The sequence below is a fragment of the Podarcis liolepis genome, assembly GCF_965112155.1.
Source record: "Podarcis liolepis genome assembly, chromosome: 3".
Lineage (NCBI taxonomy): Eukaryota > Metazoa > Chordata > Lepidosauria > Squamata > Lacertidae > Podarcis > Podarcis liolepis.
In genome coordinates, this window is record NC_139557.1 from 104818899 (window position 1) to 104845907 (window position 27009).

Here is a 27009-nt window from a genome sequence, read left to right on the forward strand (position 1 = left end):
CCAAGCACCTCACGTCGTGTTCTCTGTGGCGTCACAACAAGCGGCCCGCCCCCATTTTCATTCATCTCAGCCAATGGGCGCGCGAAAGGGAGGGAGGGAGGAATTGGGAGAGCGGCGGTTGAACCCGGAAGAGGAAGTGCCGACGCTGAGGCGGCTGCCGGAAGTTGAAAGGACCCTACTGGGTTTGTTTTGGTGGCAGCTGACGGGGACGGCGCTTCTGTTCCGCAGGCTTCGTCGCGGGTGGTTCGCCATGGTGTGCGAGAAGTGTGAGTTTGTTCGGGGAGGGGGCTGAAGGAACGGTAGGGGGACGGTTAGCGGAGAATGTGACGTCACGGGGGCGACGGTTTGAACGGCGGAGCCTCCGCGCGAGAAACCCATAGAGCGACGCTTCTCAGAGAGATGGTGTAAGGAGGCATTTCTGGCCTCCTCAAGGCATCGCCCTACAGAGGAGGCGGCGGCGTCTCTGTATAAGTCACTGTTCTGGCTTTGCCTCCCTTCCAAACATGTTAGAGCCCTGCTGGATCAGGCCCTAAGGCAGGCATGTCCGTTTCGGGGGGCTAATCCGGCCCGCCGGTCGGTTTAATCCGGCCCCTGTGGCAGTTTATTTCCTGGGGTAAAATCCTTAAAAAAACCCCAACAACTTCAACCATAAAAAATAAGCTCAACAACTTCAATCCTAAAATAAGCTCAACAACTTTGGGGTAAAATCCAAAAAAAAAAAAGGTTAACAACTGCAATCCTAAAGAAAGGTCAGCAACTTTGGTCGGCCCTCAGGGCCCTTCACTTCATCAGATCTGGCCCACTTTGAAAAAAGTTTGGACACCATTGCCCTAAGGCTTGCCTGCTCCAGTATCCCATTTATTTACAGGGGCCAACCTACTTGGCCCTCTGCATCAGTAACTCATGCAGAACCACAAGTGGATTGGCTGCTGATGGGCAAATGGTTTCTTAACTCATTTACACACTGAAGCAAAACATTTTGAGTGAGGTGTGCCTCCAACTTCTATTCAGTAAAAGCGTGGGGGTGGGGTAGGTGTTAACTGTGAAATCATGATGAGGTGCATCATGCTATTGGTGTTCTGAGAATTCATTGTTCATTTATTAGGCAGGCTGGGTGCATTGACATCTAACATGAAAGGTTAAAGCTAGCAGTGGTTACTAACAATGAGGTATGCCTCTGAATACCAGTTGCTGGGGCACAGCAGTGGGACAGGGCTCTTGTTTTCATATCCCACTTTCATGGGAAATAAGAGTGCTGAACTAGTTGGTCTTTGGTTGGATCTGGAAGCGTCCTTTGTATGTTCGTTGATGATGACCACTCAGCCTGGTAGGCTACATGAGCTTTGTTTATCAGCTATGGATGTCTACTTTTCAAAGGGATTAGTAATAGTAGTGGATTAATAGAATGACCTATACTGTATTACCCATGTTCAAATAGTTGAACTAATTTGAAGGTGGGCCTAATGAAATATGCGGTGTGTTCTCAAAAGACTTCCAAAACATAGATTGGAATATCACAGCCTTTGCATTTCTGTTTTTCCATAGGTGAGAGAAAACTTGGTACTGTAATTACACCTGATACATGGAAAGATGGTGCAAGAAACACCACAGGTATTTCTAAATACTGTCTAATCACTTCAGTAGATATTCTTTCTAACATTTATTGATAAGCAAACCTTGAAATGTGAGTAGATTACCTTCAAGGTGCATTATTTTTTGCAATCTTATTTCAGATGCTTATATGCAAGTGTTTGTCTCATTTATGTTATGGTCCAGAGATGCAATTTGCTACAGATATGTTATTTTGATGCCAGTAGCAATTTACTTAGCCAGGGAACAAATAGAAAAACATGCCTCCCTCGTGCACCCACACACCCCACACCACTGTGAGCACTGCAGACTCCTTTCCAATATATACTGCTTTGGCTCTTTGGGCCGGGAAAGATGGCCCATACAGCTGCCAAAAGAGAAAGGGATGGCGAGAAATGCAGTTATATAGGCAGCAGGAAATGGAGAAAAGTGGACAAGTGGGACATACTTATTACTTGAAAGTTTTTTTACAGTAGCACAGAATTTGGATGATTCTTTAAAGTTCTTTTTAGAACTTCCATCAATTTTCTCATTCATTGGGTATTACTCATTCACTCATTTTATTTTATCAACTCCAGTGGCAGAGATCCCACTGCCCATCTCCAGGCTCAAAACAAGGGTAGGAAAACTCCTTGTTTTCCTGGAGAACCTCAACAGGAATCCTGGGTTTGGTGCCAGTAACCTGGGAGTTAAAAAAATATGTCCGTTAAACTTTAATTGATTTAATTAGTTCAGTTATTCAAAGAACACTGAAGCTCTAATCAGAGCTAAATTCATGAAATGTTCTGATTGAATAATAATAATAATAATAATAATAATAATAATAATAATATCTTTATTGTCATTGCCCCCTTCGAGGACAACGAAATTACTTGACTGCTCCATAAAAACACTAATTAAACAATACAGTATAATCATCTGTATAAAGGCAGCATATTTCTGTAAACGTACATCATATAGAATAACTGGGCACCTTGCACACATGTATTCCCCCCCCCCAATCTCTTTTTTGGTTGTATTCTTGGAAAATAAGGGATTTGTGAGCACGGGTCTTAATTTATAATAGTTTTGCAAATTATGTATATCAAGCAATAAACTTATTTTTTCTTTTTAGAAAGTGGTGGGAGAAAACTAAATGAAAACAAGGCATTGACATCAAAGAAGGCAAGGTAATTGAAGTATTAAATTATCATTATCAACATCATCATTACCCACTCTTCACATGCAGTTCCTAGGGCAGCTTGCAGAAATTAAAATTCAGAATGAAAACAGCTAAAACAAATTAGGGCCACAGAAATAGAGTGGGTCCAGAAAAGACACATATCAGTTGTCCAAAGGCCTGGGTAAAGAGGTGCATCTTCAGGACTTCCTTGAAACCTGCATAGTGAAGGTGCCAGATGCACCTCTGCAAGGAGGGAAAACAAAAACTTAGGGGCTGCCACAGAGAATGCCCACTCCTGGGCCGCCACTACACTACCACCCAAATCTCAAAGGGTGCTGAAACTACTAAGAGGGCTTCCTTTGTTGATCATAACAGGTAAGAGGATCTTGTCAGGAAGGTGGTCTCTCAGATATTTGGGGCTTGTTTACGGCTTTAATAACTAGCGTGCACACCTTGAATTGAGTCTGGAAACAAGCTGCCAGCCATTGCAGCTGTTTTAAAAGATGGGCTTTGTGAGCCACTAATCTGGCTGCTGCATTTTAGACCAGCTGAAGTTTCCAAGTCATTTTCAAGGGTAGCACCACGTGGAGCACATTGCAATAATTCAGTCTTGAAGTTACCAGAGCATGGAGTACAATGGCCAAGTCATTTCTGTCCAAAAAGGGTCTGTAGCTTTCCCCCCTTCCCTCTGCACACATACACATATCACCTTACTTTATGCCACCTTTGCAGCCAGCTATTATGGCTGCCATTGCTGCTTCTTTGTGGGCACCAGAAATGTAGCTAGAACAGCTGTCAGAGCAGAGATGAAACAGATGAACGGTGAAGGTGCCATGAGATTCTGGAGAAATGTAAGACGGATTGGGAAAGACCCATGGTGTCCTTTTTGAAACCAGTTTTCAATCTTTTCTTCTCTGCCTCATGGTCCTCCCAGCTGGAGCGTGGCAGAAGTTAAATGCAGCATTAGCAGTTGACTTTTATATCTCATTTACAAAGCACTTGACTTTCAAACCATTTTCCAGTATCAATTATGCAAAAAATCTTCTGGGCAGGTTTACCTGTTTTGTGCAAGAGGTGTGGTAAGAAACTTTTTGAAAAACATGTCAAGTATACCTACATAGTTTAAAGATGTTGATGTGCAAACTAGTCTACATTTGATAAAAGCTGAAGTGAAGAATTTTGTCTGATCAGCTTTGTAACTGGGAAGTGGCTTTTGAAGATTTTGTTATCAGCCAACTCTGTCTTCTCTCTTGTCTTCCTTCCCCCATCCTCATCTGCTCCCAACTGTATGAAAGTATGTAGGAAAGCTTTCCATGAATAGGCAATTCAGCTACCTTTTTTCTTTCTTCCTAGGTTTGATCCTTATGGTAAAAACAAATTTGCAGTATGCCGAATTTGCAAAAGTTCAGTTCATCAGCCAGGCTCCCACTACTGCCAGGGATGTGCATACAAAAAGGGTGAGACATTTGGCATCAATTCTTCTCTTGTTTAGTTGTTTTTGTACTTTTGGACTAAAAGAAAATGTTTCATTCTTACTGTTCTTCTCATTATTAGGCATCTGCGCAATGTGTGGGAAGAAAGTATTGGATACAAAAAACTACAAGCAAACATCCGTTTAATTATATACTACGAACTTTTTCTTGACCAGCTTTACTTTAAAAGCAGTTATCAACATTGGGGGGAAATGTAAAAGATGGCAGACACCGTCAGAATTTGCATGGATCTTTAGTTGCACTTTGTTAGCGCTTATTGTAGACCTGGATAAATGGTCCAATTCATACCTATATAAATTTATAATAAGAAAACTGGTGTATTGGCAACTTGATATGGTCACATTTGCCATTTGGCGTTTTGATCTACTGATATTAACAGTGATCTGCTAGTGACGCTTAATGGTATAAATAGAAAAAATGTTTCAATTCATTAGGCTAGTTTTGAGGAAAAACTCAAAAAAGCCAGCAGATCAACTTTTTTCTTCACCCCACTGCTATAACAAGAATTTGTAGATTGCAAGTCTACCAGCAGAGGGATTGATGAAATAAAACTGGCATAAAATGATTTGTTTTTTTTAATGTAGGTTTACTTGCAAATTTATAAAACGATGCACAACTTGGAACCCACCAAGCCAACCACCAGGAGCTCTGTAAGCTACCTGGTTTTGTTGCCTGCCTATAACTGCAAAAACAAAATTGTTCTCAAGAAGCCGACAGGTTAAAATACATGGTTGGTTGGGGCTGGCTTCATTCAACTAGGTGAGTCCAACATTCTTAGGACCTGGTATATAACAAGTGTGCTATCATTGCCAGCATTATTTCCTTTAATCTGGTTTTGCTGGGGTGAAGCTTGAAGTCAAATGAAGAAACCTAGCATAAATTAGCCTTTAACTTCATGATTCAAAATTGGTGTTGGGGCATTACTTGCGCATGGATGAAAAATTGTATATAATCTGTTTCCATTTTGTTGTGCTTAAAAAAAGAGGTGACTACCATAAAGTCTTGGTTGAGGGTGGTATTAGGGTGTTCTTGTATGTTATTTTTGTTTCTTAGTGTGTTATTCTTTGATCTGTACGATAGTTAATACATCCCTTGCATATTGGTGTTGCCATGCTGTAGAGAATAGAAGCAATAATAATCCAGGATTTGATTCTGAAGGGGGAAACCCACCTTGGTCTGGCTAGATGTGGCAACAGGGCATACCACTTGCCCTCTTGCCTGTCCATACTTTGGAGTTCGCTTCAGAGGCTATTCTCTGGGAGTCATCCACCTTCTGAGGTTAGAGAGGTGATGGCTGAAGAGAGGGCCTTTTCAGTAGTCTCACTCCAACTCTAGTATATGGTCACCAGGAAAGCTTGCCTAGCGCCTACTTTCAGTGCCAGGCAAATATATTTTCTTTTTCAAGGTTCTCAACACCTTCTGCATATATATATATTTATTTTATCTTTCTGCTTTTATAATCCTTGTAACTTCAATTCCTGGTTTAATTTCTGCTTGAGATGTAAATGGCTGGAACAAAACTCAGATGGCAGAAGACTTGGACCAGATCCATGCAAACATGGTTCAGAGCTCATGTGAAAGTTATTCTGTGGAGCCGGAACAGCAGCTTATTTGTAAAATGTTTTTAAAATAAGCACTTTGACCTGAATGCCATGTTGATTAGGGAACTTGGAATCAAAACTGTTACTTGGATGAATATCAGTTATTTCATGGACAAGGTGCGTAAGTGCAGTGTGAACCACAACTTGCTATCTCAAACTTTGTCCTTCCTGGCTTGTAACACCTAGCAGGAGAAATTGGCAGGCCTGGTGGACATGATAGTCAGCGCACTTTTTGTAGCAGGATTCATGTTGGTGTTCTCTGAAAGTCATCGGGCCCCTCAATAAAAAATCATCCCCTGTCCCTGCTGATCTGGGCAAGACTATGTGGTGGGGGTTTATGATCAGAGATTCCTATGTCCCCCTTCCCTATTACTTTTGAAGACTTTAAATATCTTTATTTTCTTATGCTTTTGGTGGTTGAATTTTGGTTCTTGCTGTTTACTGATTTCACTGGTTGTTCCATTATTTTATTGATGAAGCAGTTTGTACATTTTTATAAATTTATTTTAAAAATGTAACTGCAAGGCAACATTCCTAAACACTGGATTGAAGTGTTCCGGAATTTAAATGATGTGTTTGTAAAAAAATAAATGCTGGCAAAAAATGCTAAATGCGATTGTAAAGCTCTTTGTGAATTGTGTGAGTTTGTAGCTCCATCCAGTGGTCCAAACAAAATGGCTGCCACAGGTTCTCTGCTTGTACCCATGCAATGCTAGTAGGTTTTTTGTCCAAACTGTGCAAATATGCTTGCCATCCTTTCCTTTCCTTTCCTTTGCTCTTGGCATGGTTGCTTTGCCCTTCTTTACAAAGGCAATTCAAGGATTTCTTCACTGATTACGGTAGGTTAGTTTGTGCCCAGTGCTGACTCCAAAGCATACATTACTTGGACAAAAAACTACTATTACGATTCATTCAGTCTTAAATTTCTTGCATGGCATTAAGGGGCAATGCAGATACTAAAATACAAGGAAATACAGTACAATATGCAAACCTAAATATGAAGCATGTAATACGGCTATTTTTAATATTTTTGGTACAATAAAACTCTTCAATCTTTTCAGTACAATAATAGAGTTGGAATGCCAAACTATTACTTTGCATTATAAAGCATTTAATAAACCTGGTAGTAACACGACTTTTTCAGTTAGTATACATTTTAGCACCACTTTTACGCAGCTATTTTCTCTTACTAAATATAAAAATCAAACTATTAGTTAAGAGGAAAAGGAGATAGCCTCACACTGCTAGAGAGTTCAAAGTTTCTGCTGCTGGTGTGTGAATGGGCAGGTTCCCAATGTGTTCCTATACAAAGAGCAACTCAGACAACCTACAGGTCAGTGCAACCCTGTTTTCCTCTTAAACACCTGATTTAAGTGAACTCCTGTGTGTATACACAGTATGTATGACATAACAAAGGAATTTTCTTCAGGAAATGCCAGCACTTTCTGTGTTGTCTCAAGTCTCTAGATCACAGGGCACATCTCAAGTTTTGTACAGTACAGTACAGTACATATTTGATTGTGTTTACAATACTTTGTATAACATAAAAAGCCACAGCCCCCCAGATGCGGTCATAATGGGCCATGAAACACTTAGCAACAATTCTAGCTAAAGAGAACCGATGGAAAGAATCCCCACTTAAAACAAGTTTTCAAGAATAGCGCAATGCCGTATGTTTTACTCAGAAGGGAGTCCTGCCACACGGTGTGGCAGGAGGGATTGGCAAGTGTGGTAGGAAGTCTCAAGGACAATCAAAGAAACATTTAAACATTTCAGCGTAGTATAGTATAGAATCATTTTTAAAAAAAATTAGTTGTGTTCTATGTTATAAATCAAGCACTGCTAGCAGCTGTTTCTTTTTGTTTTCCAATGTATTATCAATAAAAAATTCAGTGTGTCGCAAGCAAATTTTTATTCTGAAAGTGTGGCCCGGAGAAAAAAGTTTGAGAACCAATCCTACTGTGTCTAGTGGGACTTGTTCCCTGGTAGGTGTGCACAGGATTGACATCTCGAGATTCCTCATCCCCTTTTTATTTGTGCCAAGGCACAAATCCCAGTTAGAAAACTGGCAACAGTATTTGGCTTGGTATCACACACTGGAAAGCCTTTTGTGGACATATCTGCATTGTATGTGTGCAAACATGGGCATAGCCAGTATTTTTGTGGGGGGGGGGGGCAGGACTCTTGTTAGTTGGGGACAGAACTGACATGATTGGTCAATTACGGTAGTTAAGTATTTCTATTGTTTTACTTGATTGGGGAGGGGGCAGCTGCCCCCCATGTAGCACAATCTAATGCACTCAGCCAAGTCATTGCGCAAGCAGAACAACTATAGCTTTCACAAGTGCAATAGAATGTCTCTTACCCCCAGAAACCCCGGGCCAGATTTGGCTGTTGCAAGGGGAAGAGAGAGAGGGTACATTCTGTTGCACCTCTAAACATCATTCCAGCCATGCAATGACTTAGCAGGATACAACCCTGGCTCCGAAGCAAACATGCAAAGGTTTGCCACCATGAACTAGTTAACCAGCAATTTATGTTCCCTGGACAATCCCAGGGGGGAATGGATTGACACGTTATCTTTTAACATAGTTCTCAGCACCCTAACCAAACTATCATTCCCAGGATCCCTTAGAGCAGGCATAGGCAAACTCGGCCCTCCAGATGTTTTGGGACTACAACTCCCACCATCCCTAGCTAACATTACCAGTGGTCAGGGGTGATGGGAGGTGTAGTCCCAAAACATCTGGAGGACCGGGTTTGCCTATGCCTGCCTGAGAGTAAGCAAAAACGAGTCAGTCAATATTAAACCAATAAAAGTTTGTAAGGTATATGTATTTTGAGTGGTATTTGTGCTTTTTTTTTCTTTTTTTAAGTGAGGCTCTCATGCCAGAAAGGCAAAAGTACCTAAGGAAGACACAGAGCGGGACCAGTAAGGAGTAGGGCCAGGGGTAAGGGGCCTGGCAGGCTTCCTAGAACCGGAAATACGAGACCTAGGGGGCCACATTTGGGCCTGAGGGTCCCCCTACCTGCACTAGAACAGGCCACCCCTGGACCATCCACTGAGCGTACTGATGAAGAGAACTGCAGCCAATCCTAAATGCACCTACACAACACACCTTTGCAAATAAGCCTATCTTGCATTCACATTTTATGTGCTCAAATGTGCGACTCTTGTGATGCATGAAAACTCACGGGAGAGGATGGATCTCTTGCTTTGTTCTCAAAGGGTTAGAAGATGCAGGGTGCAAAGAGGCTCTTGGCTCACCATGTCACAAGATGCGGCCGTATCAGGGATACCCGATTTCTTTGCTGCAAAATGGGAGTTCGGTGCTTGTGCTGCCTAGCTAATGTTTAATGACACTCTTAAGGTGTTACCCAGAAGCGAGAACAAAGCTGTGGTGCAGTTATTTATTTTCTTCTCTTTTTTTGCTTTCACCTTTTTTTTGTCTTCTTCTTCCTCTTCTTTTATGGCACAGATTCTGGCTCACAGAAGGCAATTATGTCTTGGCAACTGGTTTCGAGTGTGGGATCCAAACCCACAGAGAGCCGCAAGCTGCTGTCGTTTAATTCTTGATCAAGGCGAGAAACTCCTCCCTGGTTTTGGGATCTTCCCGCAGGACTCCAAGCATGGCGCTCGTAACGGTTTTGCTGCTCATCTTCTGAACTCCCCTCATGATCATGCACATGTGCCTGCCAGGGGACATTCAAAGAGGCATTTTTAGTATCAAATTAGCAGCAGGAATTGCTAACACCCATACCATTGTGGTTTATTTTCCACGGTGAACGATGTCCAAAGCAGCTGACAACCTCAGAAGGTCAAGAACCACATAATAAAATAACAGTCAGATTGCAAAGATTAATTCAGAGCTTGCTACACATTTTTGTAAAAAATAAATAAATGCTGAGTTACATAAACTGCAAAATCACATGGCGCTATACCACTGCAGGGGTGCGTATGAATTTTAAAATGTTGCCCACAGACATACAATGCCTCCCAAGCTACTTTACAGTGCAACCCCATAAATATCTACTCAGAACTCAGTCCAGTTATGGTTCTGTACGCATTTTACACTGTTTTACACTTTACACTGTTTACACTGGCTCTGGTGCACTTCCATCGGTGGTGTCCGATGCCGTGTACACGTGACGTCAGCCACAATCCCTACCTTTCCTGTACAGTGGTACCTCTGGTTGCGAAAGGGATCCATTCCGGAGACCTGTTCGCAACCTGAAAAGAATGCAACCTGCTTCTGTGCACATGCAGGTCACAATTCACCGCTTCTGCGCATGCGTGTGACGTCATTTTGCGCATCTGCACATGCACGAGTGGCGAAACCCGGAAGTAACCCTTTCCAGTACTTCCAGGTCGCCGCAGGACGCAACCTGGAAATGCGCAACCTAAAGCAAACGTAACATGAGGTATGACTAGTTCAGGAGTCAGCAAACATTTTCAGGAGGGGGCTGGTCCACAGTCCCTCAGACCTTGTGGAGGGCTGGACCCCGACCACCACCACCACTCATGCTCCCGCCGCCTGACCTTTGGCAGTGTCATCATTGTCTTCTCTAGCCAGAGGTCCATGGGGCGCAGAGCCCATATCGCTAGCCTGGGCGGCGGAAACAGCCTCCCTGCCCCCGCTGCTTCCTCCCACTTGGCTCTTGGCCATACGCAGCCGCCTCAGTGGGAAGGAAGGGGTGCTGCCCAGAGGTGTCCGCAGCTTCAGATTGGCTGCAGGAGCTTCCTGCAGCCAATTTGAAGCTGTGCCAGCATAGCGGAAGTCAGTTGTCGCATGGCGAGGCCTCCACACCAGTTTAGCGCGGGGACCGAGTGGGCGGCAGGGTCCGCGGGCCAGATTTACGAGCCCGGTGGGCCGCATCCAGCCCCCAGGCCTTAGTTTGCTGACCCCTGCTGTAGTTTCTTGAGAAACACAGCTGTTTGCACCCGATTTGAAAATAAAAACCAATTCCCCTTTGCAGGTATGCTGAGGTGTGTGCCATTGGGACAGCTGCTGCACATGCTCAGAAGGCAGCTTCACCAATAGGAGTTCAGGCAGGGGGGCAGGAGTGGGGAGATGAACAGGTGATAACATCCCCTCTCTGGTGTAGAATCATAGAGTTGGAAGGGATCCCATGTTTCATCTAGTCCAACCCTCTGCAATGTAGGAATCTCAGCTAAAGCATCCATGACAGACAGCTGAAGAATATTGGGAAATGATATATAATGAGATGATGAAAAGTTTAAAACAACTCCCCCCCCCCAAACCGGAGGCATTTCTGTTAGGAATTGTTAATACAGAGGTTTCCAGGAGTCGGGGGGGGGTATTTAGGTATGCAACAACAGCGGCTCAGATTTTAGCCCAAAAATGGAAAGTGAGTGAAGTCCCTAGTAAGGAAGACTGACAACTGAAGATGATATAATATGCAGAATTAGCAGGTCTAACAAGTAGAATAAGAGAGCAAAAAGAGGAATGGAAAATTATTGTCAAATATTTTGAAAATAATTGTGTACAGTTGAAAACGCTGGCAGTATTAAAGTAAAATTCAACAATATAACATATGTTGAAGAGATGCAAGATAGGAAAACAGAATTAGATGGGTATATTAAAATACGCAGAAATGATGGATATATTAAATGTACCTTGTTAGGGGAGCGAAGAAAGTCAATGAATGTATGGTTTAATAGGTGTTTGATTTGAAATGTAAAATTTGAAAAGTAAAAAATAAAAAAGCATCCATGATGGTCATTCAACCTGTTGAATTGTGGTCATTCAACCTGTTTTGTGTACAGCAACATGCAACTAAGCAAGATTGTAATCCTATTGCTCACCTTTGAGTGAGCCGTATTGAGATCAATGGCACTTCCTGAGTATAGTAGGATCATGCTAGGTTTCTTAAATTGTTTATAGCGTGTGTTTTTAATAGTGATGATATGCAAACTCACCCCCCCCCCAGCAAAAGAGGGAAATGGGGGAAATGCAATGAAGGTGTATGTGGTGCAACAGTTCCAAGCTGGACAGAGCATGCTGAACTTACGATGCTTCAATGACCACAGCCACTCCAACAGGCTTCAGGGCTTCAGTAATTGCCAGGGCAATCTGCTTGGTAAGCCGCTCCTGGACTAGAAAAATAATGGTGCTTTGTGAGGAGAAAAAAAGGCTATTGGTTGGCAACTTCAAATACACGCTCACTGTTATTTTACGGATATATGCTTTGGTTAACTTTTGAATACATTCTTTTCCTTAAAACAGTGGTACCTCGGGTTACAGACACTTCAGTACCAGAAATAATACCTCAGGATGAGAATAGAAATCGTGCTCTGGTGGCACAGCGGCGGCGGGAGGCCCCATTAGCTCAAGTGACACCTCAGGTTAAGAACAGTTGCAGGTTAAGAACGGACCTCCGGAACGAATTAAGTTCTTAACCAGAGGTACCACTATAAATTGCTAACTTTGGAATAAATGAACTTACTGACTTCTGAATCAATTTGGTCTGAGCCAGTTGTTCTCAAAAGAGAACTTTCAGCTAAGCTGGGGGGAAAGGGGCTTTCACAGGCAAATGGGGGAAAGACTGTCTCCCTCCTGACGTGTGTGTGTGTGTGTGTGTGTGTGTGTGTGTGTGAAATATTGAGCGAAGAGGACAAAACTCACTAGCACTCCCAGAGGTGGAGCTAGCTGCTCTGGCACACAGAGCGGTGCACAAGCTGCGCACCCGAGGGCGGAACGAGCCACCCCTGGCAGGCTGCTTCCTGGGCAAGAGGGGAGGGAACCGCGCCGCTTTGCCAGCAGCCTTCCTCCCTTCCCTCTTCCTTTTGACAGCATGGGGGAGCTTCCCCCCCCCAGGAAGCAGTCCAGGAGCGGGGGGCAATGGCGCACTGCCCGCCCGCAACTCCCAAACCTCTCCTAAGCTGTCAAAATGATGGAGGAAGGGGGGAAGGCCACCGGCAAGGCAGCACAGCTCCGCCCCTTCCCCCGATGGCTCGGGGTAGGCTTGGGAGTCGAGAGCAGGCACCGCGCCAAATGTCACCCCCCTCAGTGATGGCACCCCGGGCAAGCTGCCCCCACCACCCCCCTTCCTCCGCCCCTGAGCGCTCCCCCCTGACTTAGAATTAAGGAGAACAATTCCTCTGAGGAGCTACTCAGCCCAGGAATTTGCTTTCAGCACTCAACGTGAATTCCCAGTGACAGACCTTTTCTAGATATCTTTTTATTATTATTATTTGAAGATAAAAACCTTTGCCACTCTGCTGGGAATCAAACAGAGACTGAGCAACTTGTCCTGCGCATTCCTGTCTTGGAAGATTTGACAGGCAGGGCTGCCATCTTCCCATTCTGCTGCTCCTGCCACTGCATGCGCACCGCGCTGACCTCCCACTGCCTTTCCCCTCCAGCTCTCAGGATGAAGCGGATATGGGGGGCATTTGGAGGACCGGAGAGCAAAGCAGCCCTGCTGGCAGTTATTGGGGATGAGGAACCTGTGGCCCTCCAGGTGTTGTAGGGCTACAACTCCCTTACTGTCACAGCTAAAAATTGGCCGCTGTTTCTTTAATGCTAAAAGAACTAAGTCAGCCTGAGTCAGCGGCCTACAATGACTCATGCAACCTTTCACCAAATGGTACCTGTATATATAGAGTGGTCAGTGTTAGTGTGTGGTGTGGGTTGGTTGGATGGTAGAAAGCTGGTTGCGTTTGGTGTGTGTAAAAGCTGTCGGTCGTGGTTGGAGAAGAAGACTTTTTAAGAATAAAAGCAGCAATACTCTGCAAGAATACTCTTTCTCAAAGACTCTTTTGTGCCAACTAAAGTCTGAGGATTAGGCAAAGGAGTAAAAAGGAGGTCAGAACCTTTTTCCTTTTCTAACACTGACACTTACCATTGGCTATACTGGATAATAAGGCTGATGGAATTTGGAATTCCACAATATCCAGAGGCCCACAGGATTCTCACAGCACATTGAGAAGGGGTGCCTAGCTTCGGCCCCTCCGGGTGGTGTCAGACACCAACTCCCAACAGCCCCAGCTAGCATGGCCAACAGTCTGGGAGTTGTAGTTCAGGAAGGTCTAGATCAGGGATTCCCAAACTTGGGTCTTCTGCTTTTGTTGGACTACAACTCCCATCATCCCTACCTAGCAGGACCAGTGGTCAGGGATGATGGTAAGTGTAGTCCAAAACAGCTGAAGACCCAAGTTTGGGAATCCCTGCTCAAGATGGCCACAGGTTAGCCACTCGTGCCCTAGAGTGACTCCTAGGGGTGGTATTAGATGAACATAGGGGAGTTAGCAAGAAGGCAGAACTACATCATATTGCAGAAAGGATACAAACCTTGAAGCCTTCGGCTGAATATTTCAACGATTCTGGAGGAAGAAAAGATAATGGTGAGAGAAAATAAATGGCATGGTCTCAAGAAACAGACGAACAAATGGAATGCAAAACGGGAAGAAGCAACACTCACTCTCAGGCTACAGTTGTCAAGGTTTAACCTTTGGAGTTGTGCATTGAATCACGAATGCCCTGGAACTCAGACATTTTGGCTCCCGAACACGGCAAACCCGGAAGTGATTGTTCCGGTTTGCAAACTTTCTTTTGGAACCCAAACGTCCAACGGGGCTTCTGATTGGCTGCAGGAGCTTCCTGCAGCCAATCAGAAGCAGCGATCTGGTTTTTGAATGTTTTGGAAGTTGAACGGACTTCCGGAATGGATTCCATTTGACTTCCAAGGTCCAACTGTACTCATGCTTTCAAATAAAGACATGAGGTAATCGCTTTTCTTGAGGGTGGGGCAGGATCAAAACACATCAGCTTCTCCCAACTGGAGACTGCCATTTGCGGTCCCCAGAATTCCTCAGAACAATAATATGTAGGAACTTAAGAAAAGCCTTGCTGGATCAAGTCAAAGACCCATCTAGTTCAGCTCTCAGGTGCCTCTGGGAAGCCTGCCAGCAGGACCCGGAGTGCAACAGCTCTCTGCCTACTTGTGTTTCCCTCAACAATGTCTAGGCAACACGATGACCATATACATACGCAATAGACAATCTTTAAAATCATAAAATGTTCAAGTAATGCAGTGACTTGATATTTTCATTTATATACATTCATTCAAAATAAGATGGTTTTATGAAGCATTCTATATGCACCCACCGTACTGATGAAGAATTATACGAAACGGTAGTCAATATCCGGAATTACCGTTCAGTGTTGGACATCATTGTTGAATACACAAAGCTTCACAGCTTGTCTTCCAGCGTACAAAGTTTGGTACCTCGCTTCATTTAAAGATTTCCAGAGACTTTGAGACTAAAGATTTCATTTTGAACTTTTTGTGATTTGAAGGAATTCTATAAAGATTGTCTATTACGCATATATATGGTCATCGTGTTGCCTAGACATTGTTGACATTCTCTTTGCAACACAGGGGTTTGTTTGGCTACTTGTGTTTCCCAGCCAGTGGCCTCCCGCAAGCAGAGGGTGCATGTCCTCATACCGCCTGGGCAAGGCAGCAGAGTCCGATTCAATCTGCATCACTGGACTGTTGCAAAAACGAAAGAAGAAAAGGGATAACCCCCACGTGTGTGGTCCTGAGCTCAGCAGTTTAGGAGGCACCCATGGCCAATAAATGAATCATCTCACTTATCAGTGTTAACATCCCAGATCGCATGTAACTTCTAATTTCACATACACACAAAATGCACATAAGTGTACACTGATGCATACCATATTTTTTGCTCCATAAGACTCACTTTTTCCCTCCTAAAAAGTAAGGGGAAATGTGTGTGCGTCTTATGGAGCGAATGTAGGCTGCGCAGCTATCCCAGAAGCCAGAACAGCAAGAGGGATTGCTGCTTTCACTGCACAGCGATCCCTCTTGCTGTTCTGGCTTCTGAGATCCAGAATATTTTTTTTCTTGTTTTCCTCCTCCAAAAACTAGGTGCGTCTTATGGTCTGGTGCGTCTTATAGAGTGAAAAATACGGTACTTCAAAAACCTAAGAAGAGTCATGATGGATCAGACACAAGGTCGAGTTGGAAGGGATCCCAAGGGTCATATAGTTTAACCCCCTGGAATGCAGAAATCCTGCCCACAGCCATCCCTGGGTAGGCTCGAACCACCAATCTTCTGATTAACAGCCGGACGCAATGGCCCATTGCGCCACAGAGACAGCAGGTTGGTCCACCGGGTGCAACACCCCATTTCCCCACAGTGAGCAAGCATGGTCTGAAGACAATGATTTCTTGTTATTGCTCTCCAGCAAGTCTTATTCAGTGATAAGCTGCTACTGAACCTGGAGGTTGTGAATGGCCATGCTGGCTAAGAGCCACTGGCACAACCTCTCCTCCCCAAATTTGTCTTAATTCCCTTTCAAAGCCATCTGAGACAGCGGCCATCAGTACACGTTGCACCGGTGAATTCCATAAAACAGACAAGAACATAAGTTGAATAATAAGAACCTTGCAAGTTTGCTTAAGCCAACCACTTTCTTCCTCGGTAAGTATCCAATGTGCACCTGCAGATTCAAACGGAGAGGGAAGAATGGTTAATACTGGATTCACAATTGGAGTCTATCCCCACCGCAACACACCAGTTATGTTGCTGGGAATAGGTTTCTCCAACACACTCTCTAGTCACTAATGCTGCAATTCTGAAATCTTGCTAATGTACAATTCGTTCCAAAGGGACTTGTGGATTTGCCTTGTTGGTCTGCATTACAGAGGCCTGTCTGATCTGACTGGCAAGGGCAAGTAAAATCAAAATAATCCTCTTCCCCAAGGCAATTGAGGATACTTCCCCCAAATCTCTGTCAGTGATTCAAACTCACAAGTCTTCAGTGCTATTGGCTTAGATACAGCAGTTCTCAACCTGTGGGTCCCCAGATGTTGTTGGACTACAACTCTCATCATCCCTAGCTAGCAAGGCCAGAGCTCGGGGATGATGGGAATTGTAGTCTAACAACATCTGGGGACCCACAGGTTGAGAACCGTTGGCTTAGAAGCAAACGTTATCCCAGTGGCATATGCCGGGGGGGGGAGAGAGAGACACAAAACAGGCACCCCCCACAGAGACCCCCGTCACCTGGCAGTGAGGGCTGGGTGATTGCGGAGGGTGAAGAGACCCTCTTCGTCCTGCCCAGCACAGGAGCATCCGCCCAGGCGCTGGCAGACAGCGATACACCCCTGTGTCATCCCCTTAAAATAAAAGAGTGGTGTAGCGTGGGTTGTCAGCACCCGGGGCAAGGCAAGTAATTTGCGCCCCCTAACCCGTGGATTTGCGCCCCCTAACCCGTGGATTTGCGCCCCCTAACTCTAACCCCCAGATGTTGCGGCCAGTGCGGCCGGCCCCCCCTGCACCCCCTACGCCACTGAAATAAAAGCAGGATAGCACATCTAACAGGGAGTAGGGAAGAGGGTTTCTTTGGTAAATAAAAAATATACCGTGTTTGTAGTTCAACACAGCAGTATGTCAGGGACTCGGCAGAGGAGGAATGGTAGAGACCACCTCCCCAGCCTGACCCTTCCAGAGAAGAAGGAAACAGTTCAGAATTACAACAGGGTTTGAGGGAGAGGCAGATGAAGGGAAAGAGCCAGTGTGGTGTAGTGGTTAAGAGCGGTAGTCTCTTAATCTGGTGGACCGGGTTCGCTTCCCCGCTCCTCCACATGCAGCTGCTGGGTGACCTTGGGCCAGTCACACTTCTCTGAAGTCTCTCAGCCTCACTCACCTCACAGAGTGTTTGTTGTGGGGGAAGAAGGGAGAGTAGAACGTTAGCCGCTTTGAGACTCCTTTGGGTAGTGATAAAGCAGGATATGAAATCCAAACTCCTCTTCTTCTTCAAATAATTGGAGAGGAGGAGGAAACAGAACCAGAGGGGGGAACAACTGATGGACTCAAATGTCTTTAGAAAGCATTCCAGACCCCCCCTCCCAGAACCTGGCAGGCATTGAAAGTAGGAGAGCAGAAAGCTCAGAGGCAGAAGGCACAGCTCAGCCACCGTAGTGATGGCGCATAATGGGAGAGATGGAGGGGGTGGGGTTTGACTTGGAGCAACGCCATTGCTCCAAATCGAAGCGTTTCTAAGCCTCTCTCTGTGAATAATGAATAAAAGCAGATGGTAAGGACTTCCCCTTGTCTTGTCCATTCCTGGCAGCCTGCTGTGGAGGTTGGTTCCTCTGTTGCCTGACAGAGTGCAAACTAAAGGTCACCCAAAGAACTCTGAGCCACAGAGAATTCTTAGGGATCTAGGAAGCTGCTACTTGCCTATCTAGTACAGTCAGTATGATCTGCCAAAGGACTAACTCTTTTGGACACCAAGGCCGTATTCAATGCTGGCCAAGCCTTTGCGGGTGGTGATCCAAGTGACCACCAAACCTACATGAGTGGGCAGCGCACTCATTGTGAATCCACACTCACCACAAGCAAAATGAATACACGCAAATGCACACACACAACAAATGGATACTCGCCACACATGCGAGCCGCAAAACATCCAGGAAATAACAACAACAACAACAACAACAATAATAATTTATTATTTATACCCCGCCCATCTGGCTGAGTCTCCCCAGCCACTCTGGGCGGCTCCCAATCAAATGTTAAAAACAGTACAGCATTAAATATTAAAAACTTCCCTAAACAGGGCTGCCTTCAGATGTCTTTTAAAGATAGGATAACTGCTTATTTCCTGTAGTAGATAGGTAGCCGTGTTGGTCTGCCATAGTCAAAATAAAAAAATTCCTTCCAGTAGCACCTTAAAGACCAACTAAGTTAGTTCTTGGTATGAGCTTTCGTGTGCATGCACACTTCTTCAGATACACTGAAACAGAAGTTGCCAGATCCTTCTATATAGTGAGAAGGTGGGGAGGGGTATTACTCAGAAGGGTGGTGGGAATGGGAGATAGGCAGATAGCTGGGAGAGCCTGTTGACGACTCTTAACGACTGTAATAGGTCTTACAGGAGAAGGCAAGGGGTGAGGAGGGGAGAAATGGTTTAGTCATGTATAGTGAGATAAGAATCCAATGTCTTTGTTTTTTTTTGTTTTTTTTCAATGTCTTTGTTCAGCCCAGGTTTTGCTTATTTCCTTCACATCTGGTGGGAGGGTGTTCCACAGGGTGGGCGCCACTGCCAAGAAGGCCCTCTGTCTGGTTCCCTGTGACCTCACTTCTCACAATGAGGGAACCACCAGAAGGCCCTCGGCGCTGGATCTCAGTGTCCGGGCTGAACAATGGGGTGGAGACGCTCCTTCAGGTATACAGGACCGAGGCACACACTCTCCTCTCTTTGACACACACACACAGAGGCACACGCCACTCTCACAAAGACACAAGCACACGTCATGCTCGCCTGCATCACACTGCCAAATTTGGCAGAGAGGTTTAAAGCTCAGTTGAATGGGGAGAAAGGCGGGGGCTGGCAAGCCACTGCAAAAGGCTTTGCAGTACAGATTTCCTGCTCCTATTTCCAGTCTATTTAAGACAGGAATCTTTCCCAGCCATCAGGGGAAATGGCAGGCATTGAGATTCCTGGATACGTCTGCAAAGGCTTGGCAATGTGCAGTGTGGACGGCAAAATCTTCCGCCTCAAGCAACTTGGCTGGGGAGAATCCAGCACACACCTGCGAAGGCAACTAATAGGCTAAATAATAATAATAATTTAAATAATAATAATAATTTATTATTTATACCCCGCCCATCTGGCTGGGTTTCCCCAGCCGCTCCAGCAGGGGGCCAACACTGGTTTACACCACAAAGCGTTTCAGTTAACCAGTACCTTGCCGAAGAAAGGTACCAAGTGATGTTCGCAGAGGGAAAACATATCAATGTCCTTCACGATCACCATCTCGTCATGGTCCTCGTCGAAAACTGCATCGTTGAGTATGTCTGAAAAGAAACAGAAGCTTTTCATGGAATAGTGGGAAAGTGCACTTTGTTCCATCTACCAGTTCTGGCCTTGAATAAAGAATAATTAGTAATACCGGGGTGTGGATAGATGCTAGGAGAGGATGTATTTATTAGATATTATCCTTCCTTCCTCACGTTTGTGAGTTCAGCAGGGTGCCACCCATTTGCCAGCTTAAAAGGGGAGCTTAGTATTAGAGGTTACCGCCCACACACTTCCGCTGCGCTTTTCTGCTTGTGTGGTGGCACCTCGGTAAACCCACTTCTTACTGATTGTAGCAGAGTTTTCCCCAGAGGCAGAGGACAAGAACGAGAGTCATACTCAAATTCACAGTCAATAGCTTCTTTATTGCTTGACTGGTTGCACAAGCATTTCTGTTACTATTATATACAAGCTATTTACACTGGTACCTCAGGTTAAGTACTTAATTCGTTCCGGAGGTCCATTTTTAACCTGAATCTGTTCTTAACCTGAAGCACCACTTAGCTAATGGGGTCTCCTGCTGCTGCCGTGCCACAGGAGCACGATTTCTGTTCTCATCCTGAAGCAAAGTTCTTAACCTGAAGCACTATTTCTGGGTTAGCGGAGTCTGTAACCGGAAGCGTATGTAACCCAAGGTACCACTGTACATTCTTTCTTTATCTCTCCAGCACAATATAATCTCAGTCCAGTAATTAACAATCCTGACACAGCAAAACTCACAGTTATCAGCAGCACAGTCTTACTTCCAACCTTGTTGTCAGCGTGTGTGCTGACAGTGTGTGTGTGTGCTTTCCTCGTGCAGAAATTGCACCCTGCAACTTCCTCCCTTTATTTGCACCTCCAGCTGACACCAATCAAGCCTGGAGTGCCACTCCTACACCCTAAAGTAAAAATCTGGAACCCTCTTTAAAGCTTGCAGGAACTTTTATCTGTTTCTTAAAGAATGTTTTCCTAACACCTAGATAGGTTAGTTTTAGCCTTTTAGTTTAAGGAATCCTGCGTGCTTTAAGGCAGACTGGATTCTCCTGGTATTTTCCTCATTTCTCCCCCTTAAAACAATAATCACACAGTCTTGTAAGAGGTGAAAAATAACATTTGCTCACTCAGAACAGAGTAACAGAGATAACAGCTTTGTTCAGGCCGGCTTAAAATAGTAATTCAGCTACAAAGATGTGCTTTAGTCTAGTTTGAAATGGTGTCTGGGCATTGGAGCTTAGACTTAGCAGATGTTCTCTCATTTCTGGCTTGCTGATGAAGAAATGAAGAAGAGAGAGAAAAGAGAGGCTGTGCCCAGGCAGGCAAGCAGGTAAGTAAGAGTGTGTGTGTGTGTGTGTGTGTGTGTGTGTGTGTGTGTGTACAGCTATGCCCTTCCTCTGTCAGGGCACAGTGGGTGTGTCTCTCACAGAGTTCTTTCTAGCAAACTTACAGGGAAACTCATAATAGGAGCTTCAGCTCCTATTATGCGCCTATCTAGCAAAACATGAATTGTTCATTTTAAATACCCCACAAGTAACAGACCATGAATGTTTAGGTCAAACTAGATAGAAATATATTTCACATTTCTAGCGGCCACGTGCTGCAGCGAACTGTAAAAATGTTCTCTCTTCCATTCATTTCAATTTCTTTTCATGCCACATTTCCACAAAAGTGTTCTAAACATCAAAACGATGAAAACCAACGTATTAAAAACCAGTAAAAATGAATCTAAAAATGCATTTAAAAGCTATCAGTGGCACTAGAAAGAGCATAAAACAGTTGTTGTTGTTGTTTAGTCATGTCCGACTCTTCGTGACCCAAATAAAACCTGTCAACAAGTGGGAGATTATTTCTCCAGGCACCATTACTGAAAAGGCCCTGTTCCTAGTACAGTGGTACCTCGGGTTACAGATGCTTCAGGTTACAGACACTTCAGGTTACAGACGCTTCAGGTTACAGACTCCACTAACACAGAAATAGTACCTTGGATTAAGAACTTTGCTTCAGGAGGAAAACAGAAATCACATGGTGGCAGCGCAACGGTGGCAGGAGGCCCCATTAGCTAAAGTGGTACCTCAGGTTAAGAACAATTTCAGGTTAAGAATGGACCTCCAGAACGAATTAAGTTCTTAACCTGAGGTACCACTGTACCTGCCAATCATATTTCCAGTGAGAATGAGCTAAAAGAGCAAGTCCTCCTTCAGAGCCCAGCCAGGTTTAGATAGGTTAAGATGGTCCCTAAAGTACAGTGGAACGTCAGGTTGCGGATGTAATCTGTGACGGAGACACATCCACAACCTGTAGCGTTCATAACCTGCAACGCTGTGTCTGTGCACGCGCGTGACGCGATTTGGCGCTCCTGCGCATGCGGTGAAACCCAGAAGTAACCCTTTCTGGGTTTCCCGCGGTCCGCAACCTGAAAACACGTAACCCAAAGCGTTTGTAACCCAAGGTACCACTGTAACCTGGTCCTCAGCAAGGAAATTGCTAAGTGCCAGTGTCACATTTTTAGTTGTCTGCTGGCATGGTGCCTTCAGATTCTGGGGTTCTGCCTTGGGGATGGGAGCTATTTTAGTCAAAGTAGTACCCCAAATCCACTGAACCGCTAGAATGGGGAGTGTGCAATGCTCGTGTAGGATCAGGGCTCCTGCTTCAGGATCCTCAGCCACGTTCCACAGCAAGTCTTATCCCTTGAAACGAGAATTGTGTCTGTGTGTTCAGAGTTGCACATAGCTGTAAAGCAAATGCAAGTAAACTTTCAACGCTTACTGAGTTATAAACCTTATTCATTCATTCATACACACACACCCTCAATTCCCAGATAGTGTTGAATGGCTACATTATAGAAATAATCCAGTAACCCTGGAACAAGGTTTAAGAGGATTGCTAATCAACTTGCTTCCAGGCAGCAAGAACCAAGGAGCTGATTGTTATAGCCAGAGATTAATGTGGCCCTGAAATGAAAACGACAAAAGTCTGTATATTTGCTATGTCCCTCAAGGGTTGGCAATAAAGAATAAAGAGATATGAAGTGTGTCAGCTACGGCAGAGAGAATGTGCATGTTTACAATTTTTTTTTGGTTGATTTTTGTTATTTGTGAATTTACTGACACGTTCCGTATTTTGTATAATTGTATTTCCAAGTGTTCTCTATTTCGAGGTCTCTGAATGTTTGCTTTAAGTCAGGGCACAAGTTTGCTGCAGAAAAGCAGCATATAAGTAAAATCCATCCCAAGCAGCTCAGTATAGCATTACAGGCTTGCTGATATTTCAATATTTCCAGGTCAGGCCTATTATTACACAATTTATGGTTACCTATTCTCATGTATGTATAAAATCTGTTTTTTTATTATTTAAAATAACTACAGCTCCAAGCATGATCAGTGGTGAGGCAGGATGAGAATTGCTGCTGACTAAACCCACTTTTAGAGGAGGAACAATACTGTATATACTTAATAAAGTGATGACCAGATTGTTCAGTGCCAATACAAAAGAAAATGCCTTTAGCTCAGTTGGTAGAGAATGAGACTCCTAATCTCAAGGTCGTGAGTTCGAGCCTCACTTTGAGCAAAATATTCCTACATTGCAGAGGGTTGGGCTAGATGACCCCAGCATCTTGGGGTCCCTTGCAACTCTGCAATTCTATTATTTGATGAATATATCAGCAGCATTAGCAGAGACATCACATTGCCGACAAAGGTCCGTATAGTTAAAGCTATGGTTTCCCCAGCAGTGATGTATGGAAGTGAGAGCTGGACCATAAAGAAGGCTGATTGCCGAAGAATTGATGCTTTTGAATTATGGTGCTGGAGGAGACTCTTGAAAGTCCCATGGACTGCAAGAAGATCAAACCTATCCATTCTGAAGGAAATCAGCCCTGAGTGCTCACTGGAAGGACAGATCCTGAAGCTGAGGCTCCAATACTTTCGCCACCTCATGAGAAGAGAAGACTCCCTGTAAAAGACCCTGATGTTGGGAAAGATGGAGGGCACAAGGAGAAGGGGACGATAGAGGACGAGATGGTTGGACAGTGTTCTCAAAGCTACCAGCATGAGTTTGACCAAACTGTGGGAGGCAGTGGAAGACAGGAGTGCCTGGCGTGCTCTGGTCCAGGGGGTCACAAAGAGTCAGACATGACTAAACGACTAAACAACAACAATCAGCAGCACTGCAGATTATTTTTAGGTCCCATCCTATTCCCTGGATTGCAATTTGTTTTAACCAATTTCAATACCGCATTTTAAAATTACCGTTATCTTCCCCAACACCTCACGGCAAAAGGTGGGTAAGAAATCTAATATAGTAATATTTATTCGTTCATTTAAAATATTTTTATATCACAATTCATTTTTTAAAAAACACCAGAGTGGTTTACAACAAAGCTATATAATAAAAATGTGCAATATATTCTTTACAATAAAATAATATCTTTTATTGTAAATAAAATAAAAATAATAACAAAAGCCATGCAGTAAAAACATAAAAAGTTTTAAAATAAAGACATTATGGGAAGGTGAATTCTTAATTGCCTGCATTTTTAAAATCAGAAAATTGTGGGAAGGTGTACTGTATTCTGAATTCAGTTACAGATAGGTAGCCGTGTTGGTCTGCCATAGTCAAAATAAAAAAATTCCTTCCAGTAGCACCTTAAAGACCAACTAAGTTAGTTCTTGGTATGAGCTTTCCTGTGCATGCACACTTCTTCAGATACCAATTCCTATCTGAAGAAGTGTACATGCACACGAAAGCTCATACCAAGAACTAACTTAGTTGGTCTTTAAGGTGCTACTGGAAGGAATTTTTTTATTTTGTATTCTGAATTGTTCCCGACGGAACAGAAGTGATTTTAGCAGGTCTTCAAAAGAGGAAACGAGGAGAGGCACTTATATTTACGCAGCTGATCTAGCCCACGAAGGCTTACGACTTAATAAATATAGGAAGCCTTTAAGGTGCAACCAGACCATTGGCGGCTGTTGTCAAAACGAGAAAAGAAAGAAAGGCGGGCGGGCATCTCACCTCCGACGGTTTCGCGGTAGCCCTTGGTGAGGAACTGCATGGCCTTGGCGGCCCGACGGGGCGTGAGCAGCAGCCCTTCCCGGGTCGGGTCCTCGCCCAGGCCCTCCAGGATGGTGGTGTACGCATCCTCCAGGGCAGGCAGCCCGTCCCTCTCTTCCCGCTCCTCGCCTTCCCGGGCCCAGCTGCCTTTGTCCGACGGCGGGCGCGGGAGCTTCGCCGCCGGCTTCCGGATCTCGCAGGGGTTGCTGCCAGCCGCCAGCTCGCTCAAGCCCCCGAGGAGGCGTCCGGGGTGGCAGTCCCCGTTTCGGTAGCACTGCGCCTCCAGCCGCGGGCGCTCCATGGCGCAGCACGTGCGAGGCGCTTCGCAGGAGAGGCGCAGGGGCACAGCCCAGGCTTCGAGGGGGAATTTACGACGGAGATTTTCTAAGGCTGCGCCAAAATGCCCGGCAAAGCGGCGGCGGCGGAGTTTGCAAGGGCAGCGCGCTGGTGCATGCCCAAGGGGAGATCTAAGGGGATCTGGAGAGCGTCCTCGACGACGCTGGGAGCGGAGGTTTCTGCAGGGGACTTTGGGTCCCCACCTTTTGCAGAGGTGGAAGGGCAGCGGGGTCCAGAGGAGGGCTGCTTTACTGCGGTGCTGAGCTGCGGCGCGCCTTGCGCAAAGGAGCGGAGTGGACGGCTCGCCCGCGGCGTCAGGGTTGCGCCTGGTGCAGGGCTGCTTGCGCGCCGGCCATCTGGTATTTATCGCGCCGTTTTGCTACGGCAGCCCTCCTCTCCTCTGTCAGAAGGCGACGTCTTGGGACTGTCAGCTGGGCAAGCTGCACTGAGGCGCCCTTTGTCACCTGCCGTCCCTCCTCTTCCTCGCTTGTAATCGCAGGAAACAAGCTCGGGACACGAGTGTTATGCACGCTGCACGCGGCTAATGCGCGCAACGAACGGCAACAGCAAACTCGCCGCCTTTGCGTATACGATCCTAAAATGGTAGAGTTGGAAAGGGCACCGAGGGTCATTCAGTCCAACCCCCTGCGGTGCAGGAATCGGGTCCGCTTCCCTCTCCGCCACCGTGGCAGTATTCCTCCCTCCGAGCTCCGTCTCCCTGAGTCCTGCCTTTTCCAGATGCTCAGCTATGGACCTTCTCCAATCACTCAGCTACTGCCTCGCCCCAGAAGCAGAGATGGCGAAGCTGCGGGCCTCCAAGTTCTATTGGACTCCAACTCCCATCAGTCTCAGACAGTGTGGCCAATTTGAATAAAATATGGGGGTGGGGAGGTAAGCCCCACATAATTGATCACCAGACACGGTGCACACACACCATTTGATGGAAATGCCCGTCAACTTTGGGGACACACACACACACTCAAACTTTTTATTGGGGGAGCAAAGGGATCTCAGCCCCTAGGAATTGGCTCCTATGATCTCAACTAATTGGATGTTGGGAGTTGTATTCCAAAGGGCAACCAGAGAATGCCAACTTCCTCATTCCTGCTCTATTCTGCCTTGGTCGGAACACACCAGGATCCCTGTGTCCAATTCTGGGTACCACAATTTAAGAAAGATATTGACAAGCTGTGCAAAGGAGGGCTCTTGCTTTCTGGCATCTGCCTACAGCCTGCTTCCAGCTCTCACACACCACTGCCCTCAATTATTGTCCTTCTTGCAGCTAGTTGAAGGGATGCAGGTGGCGCTGTGGGTTAAACCACTGAGCCTCTTGGGCTTGCTGATCAGAAGGTCGGCAGTTCAAATCCCCGCGACGGGGTGAGCTCCCATTGCTCGGTCCCAGCTCCTGCCAACCTAGCAGTTCGAAAGCACGTCAAAGTGCAAATAGATAAACAGGTACCGCTCCAGTGGAAGGTAAGCAGCGTTTCCGTGCGCTGCTCTGGTTCGCCAGAAGCGGCTTAGTCATGCTGACCACATGACCCAGAAGCTGTCTGCAGACAAATGCCGGCTCCCTCAGCCTCTAGAGCGAGATGGGCGCTGCAACCCCAGAGTCATCCGCGAATGGACCTAAAGGTCAGGGGTCCCTTTACCTTTTAACTCCTGTCTAAACCACAGAGCCTAGGGCTTGCTGATCAGAAGGTCGGCGGTTCGAATCCCCATGACGGGGTGAGCTCCCGTTGCTCGGTCCCTGCTCCTGCCAACCTAGCAGTTCAAAAGCACGTCAAAGTGAAAGTAGATAAATAGGTACCGCTCCGGCGGAAAGGTAAACGGCATTTCCATGCGCTGCTCTGGTTCGCCAGAAGCAGTTTAGTCATGCTGGCCACATGACCCAGAAGCTGTACGCTGACTCCCTCGGCCAATAAAGAGAGATGAGCGTC

General features: G+C 45.5%; 2 protein-coding genes across 2 annotated transcripts; one reads left to right on the forward strand and one right to left on the reverse strand.

The window, feature by feature from the left end:
• Positions 1-73: 73 nt before the first annotated feature.
• Positions 74-6469, forward strand: CRIPT (CXXC repeat containing interactor of PDZ3 domain; the record flags this gene model as incomplete). The annotated part of the gene is made up of 5 exons (XM_083494926.1): positions 74-266; positions 1546-1611; positions 2705-2759; positions 4106-4209; positions 4307-6469. The coding sequence occupies 5 exons, from the start codon at positions 74-76 to the stop codon at positions 4369-4371; spliced, it is 483 nt and encodes a 160-aa protein (XP_083351052.1). The 3' UTR covers positions 4372-6469.
• Positions 6203-25891, reverse strand: LOC310702745 (GTP cyclohydrolase 1-like). The gene is made up of 6 exons (XM_083494821.1): positions 24698-25891; positions 19595-19704; positions 16284-16339; positions 14162-14193; positions 11880-11964; positions 6203-9539 (listed from the first exon to the last, which is right to left on the reverse strand). The coding sequence occupies exons 1-6, from the start codon at positions 25035-25037 to the stop codon at positions 9413-9415; spliced, it is 750 nt and encodes a 249-aa protein (XP_083350947.1). The 5' UTR covers positions 25038-25891; the 3' UTR covers positions 6203-9412.
• Between the last annotated feature and the right edge of the window lie 1118 nt (positions 25892-27009).

Coding starts and splice junctions, on each gene's coding strand:
- LOC310702745 (XM_083494821.1), bottom strand. CDS start 25,037: ATGGAGCGCCCGCGGCTGGAGGCGCAGTGCTACCGAAACGGGGACTGC. Junction 11,965..14,161: donor ATTCAGCCGAAGGCTTCAAG/GTTTGTATCCTT, acceptor TTATTTTTCTAG/TCCAGGAGCGGCTTACCAAG. Junction 9,540..11,879: donor GCTGTGGTCATTGAAGCATC/GTAAGTTCAGCA, acceptor GTCCCCTGGCAG/GCACATGTGCATGATCATGA.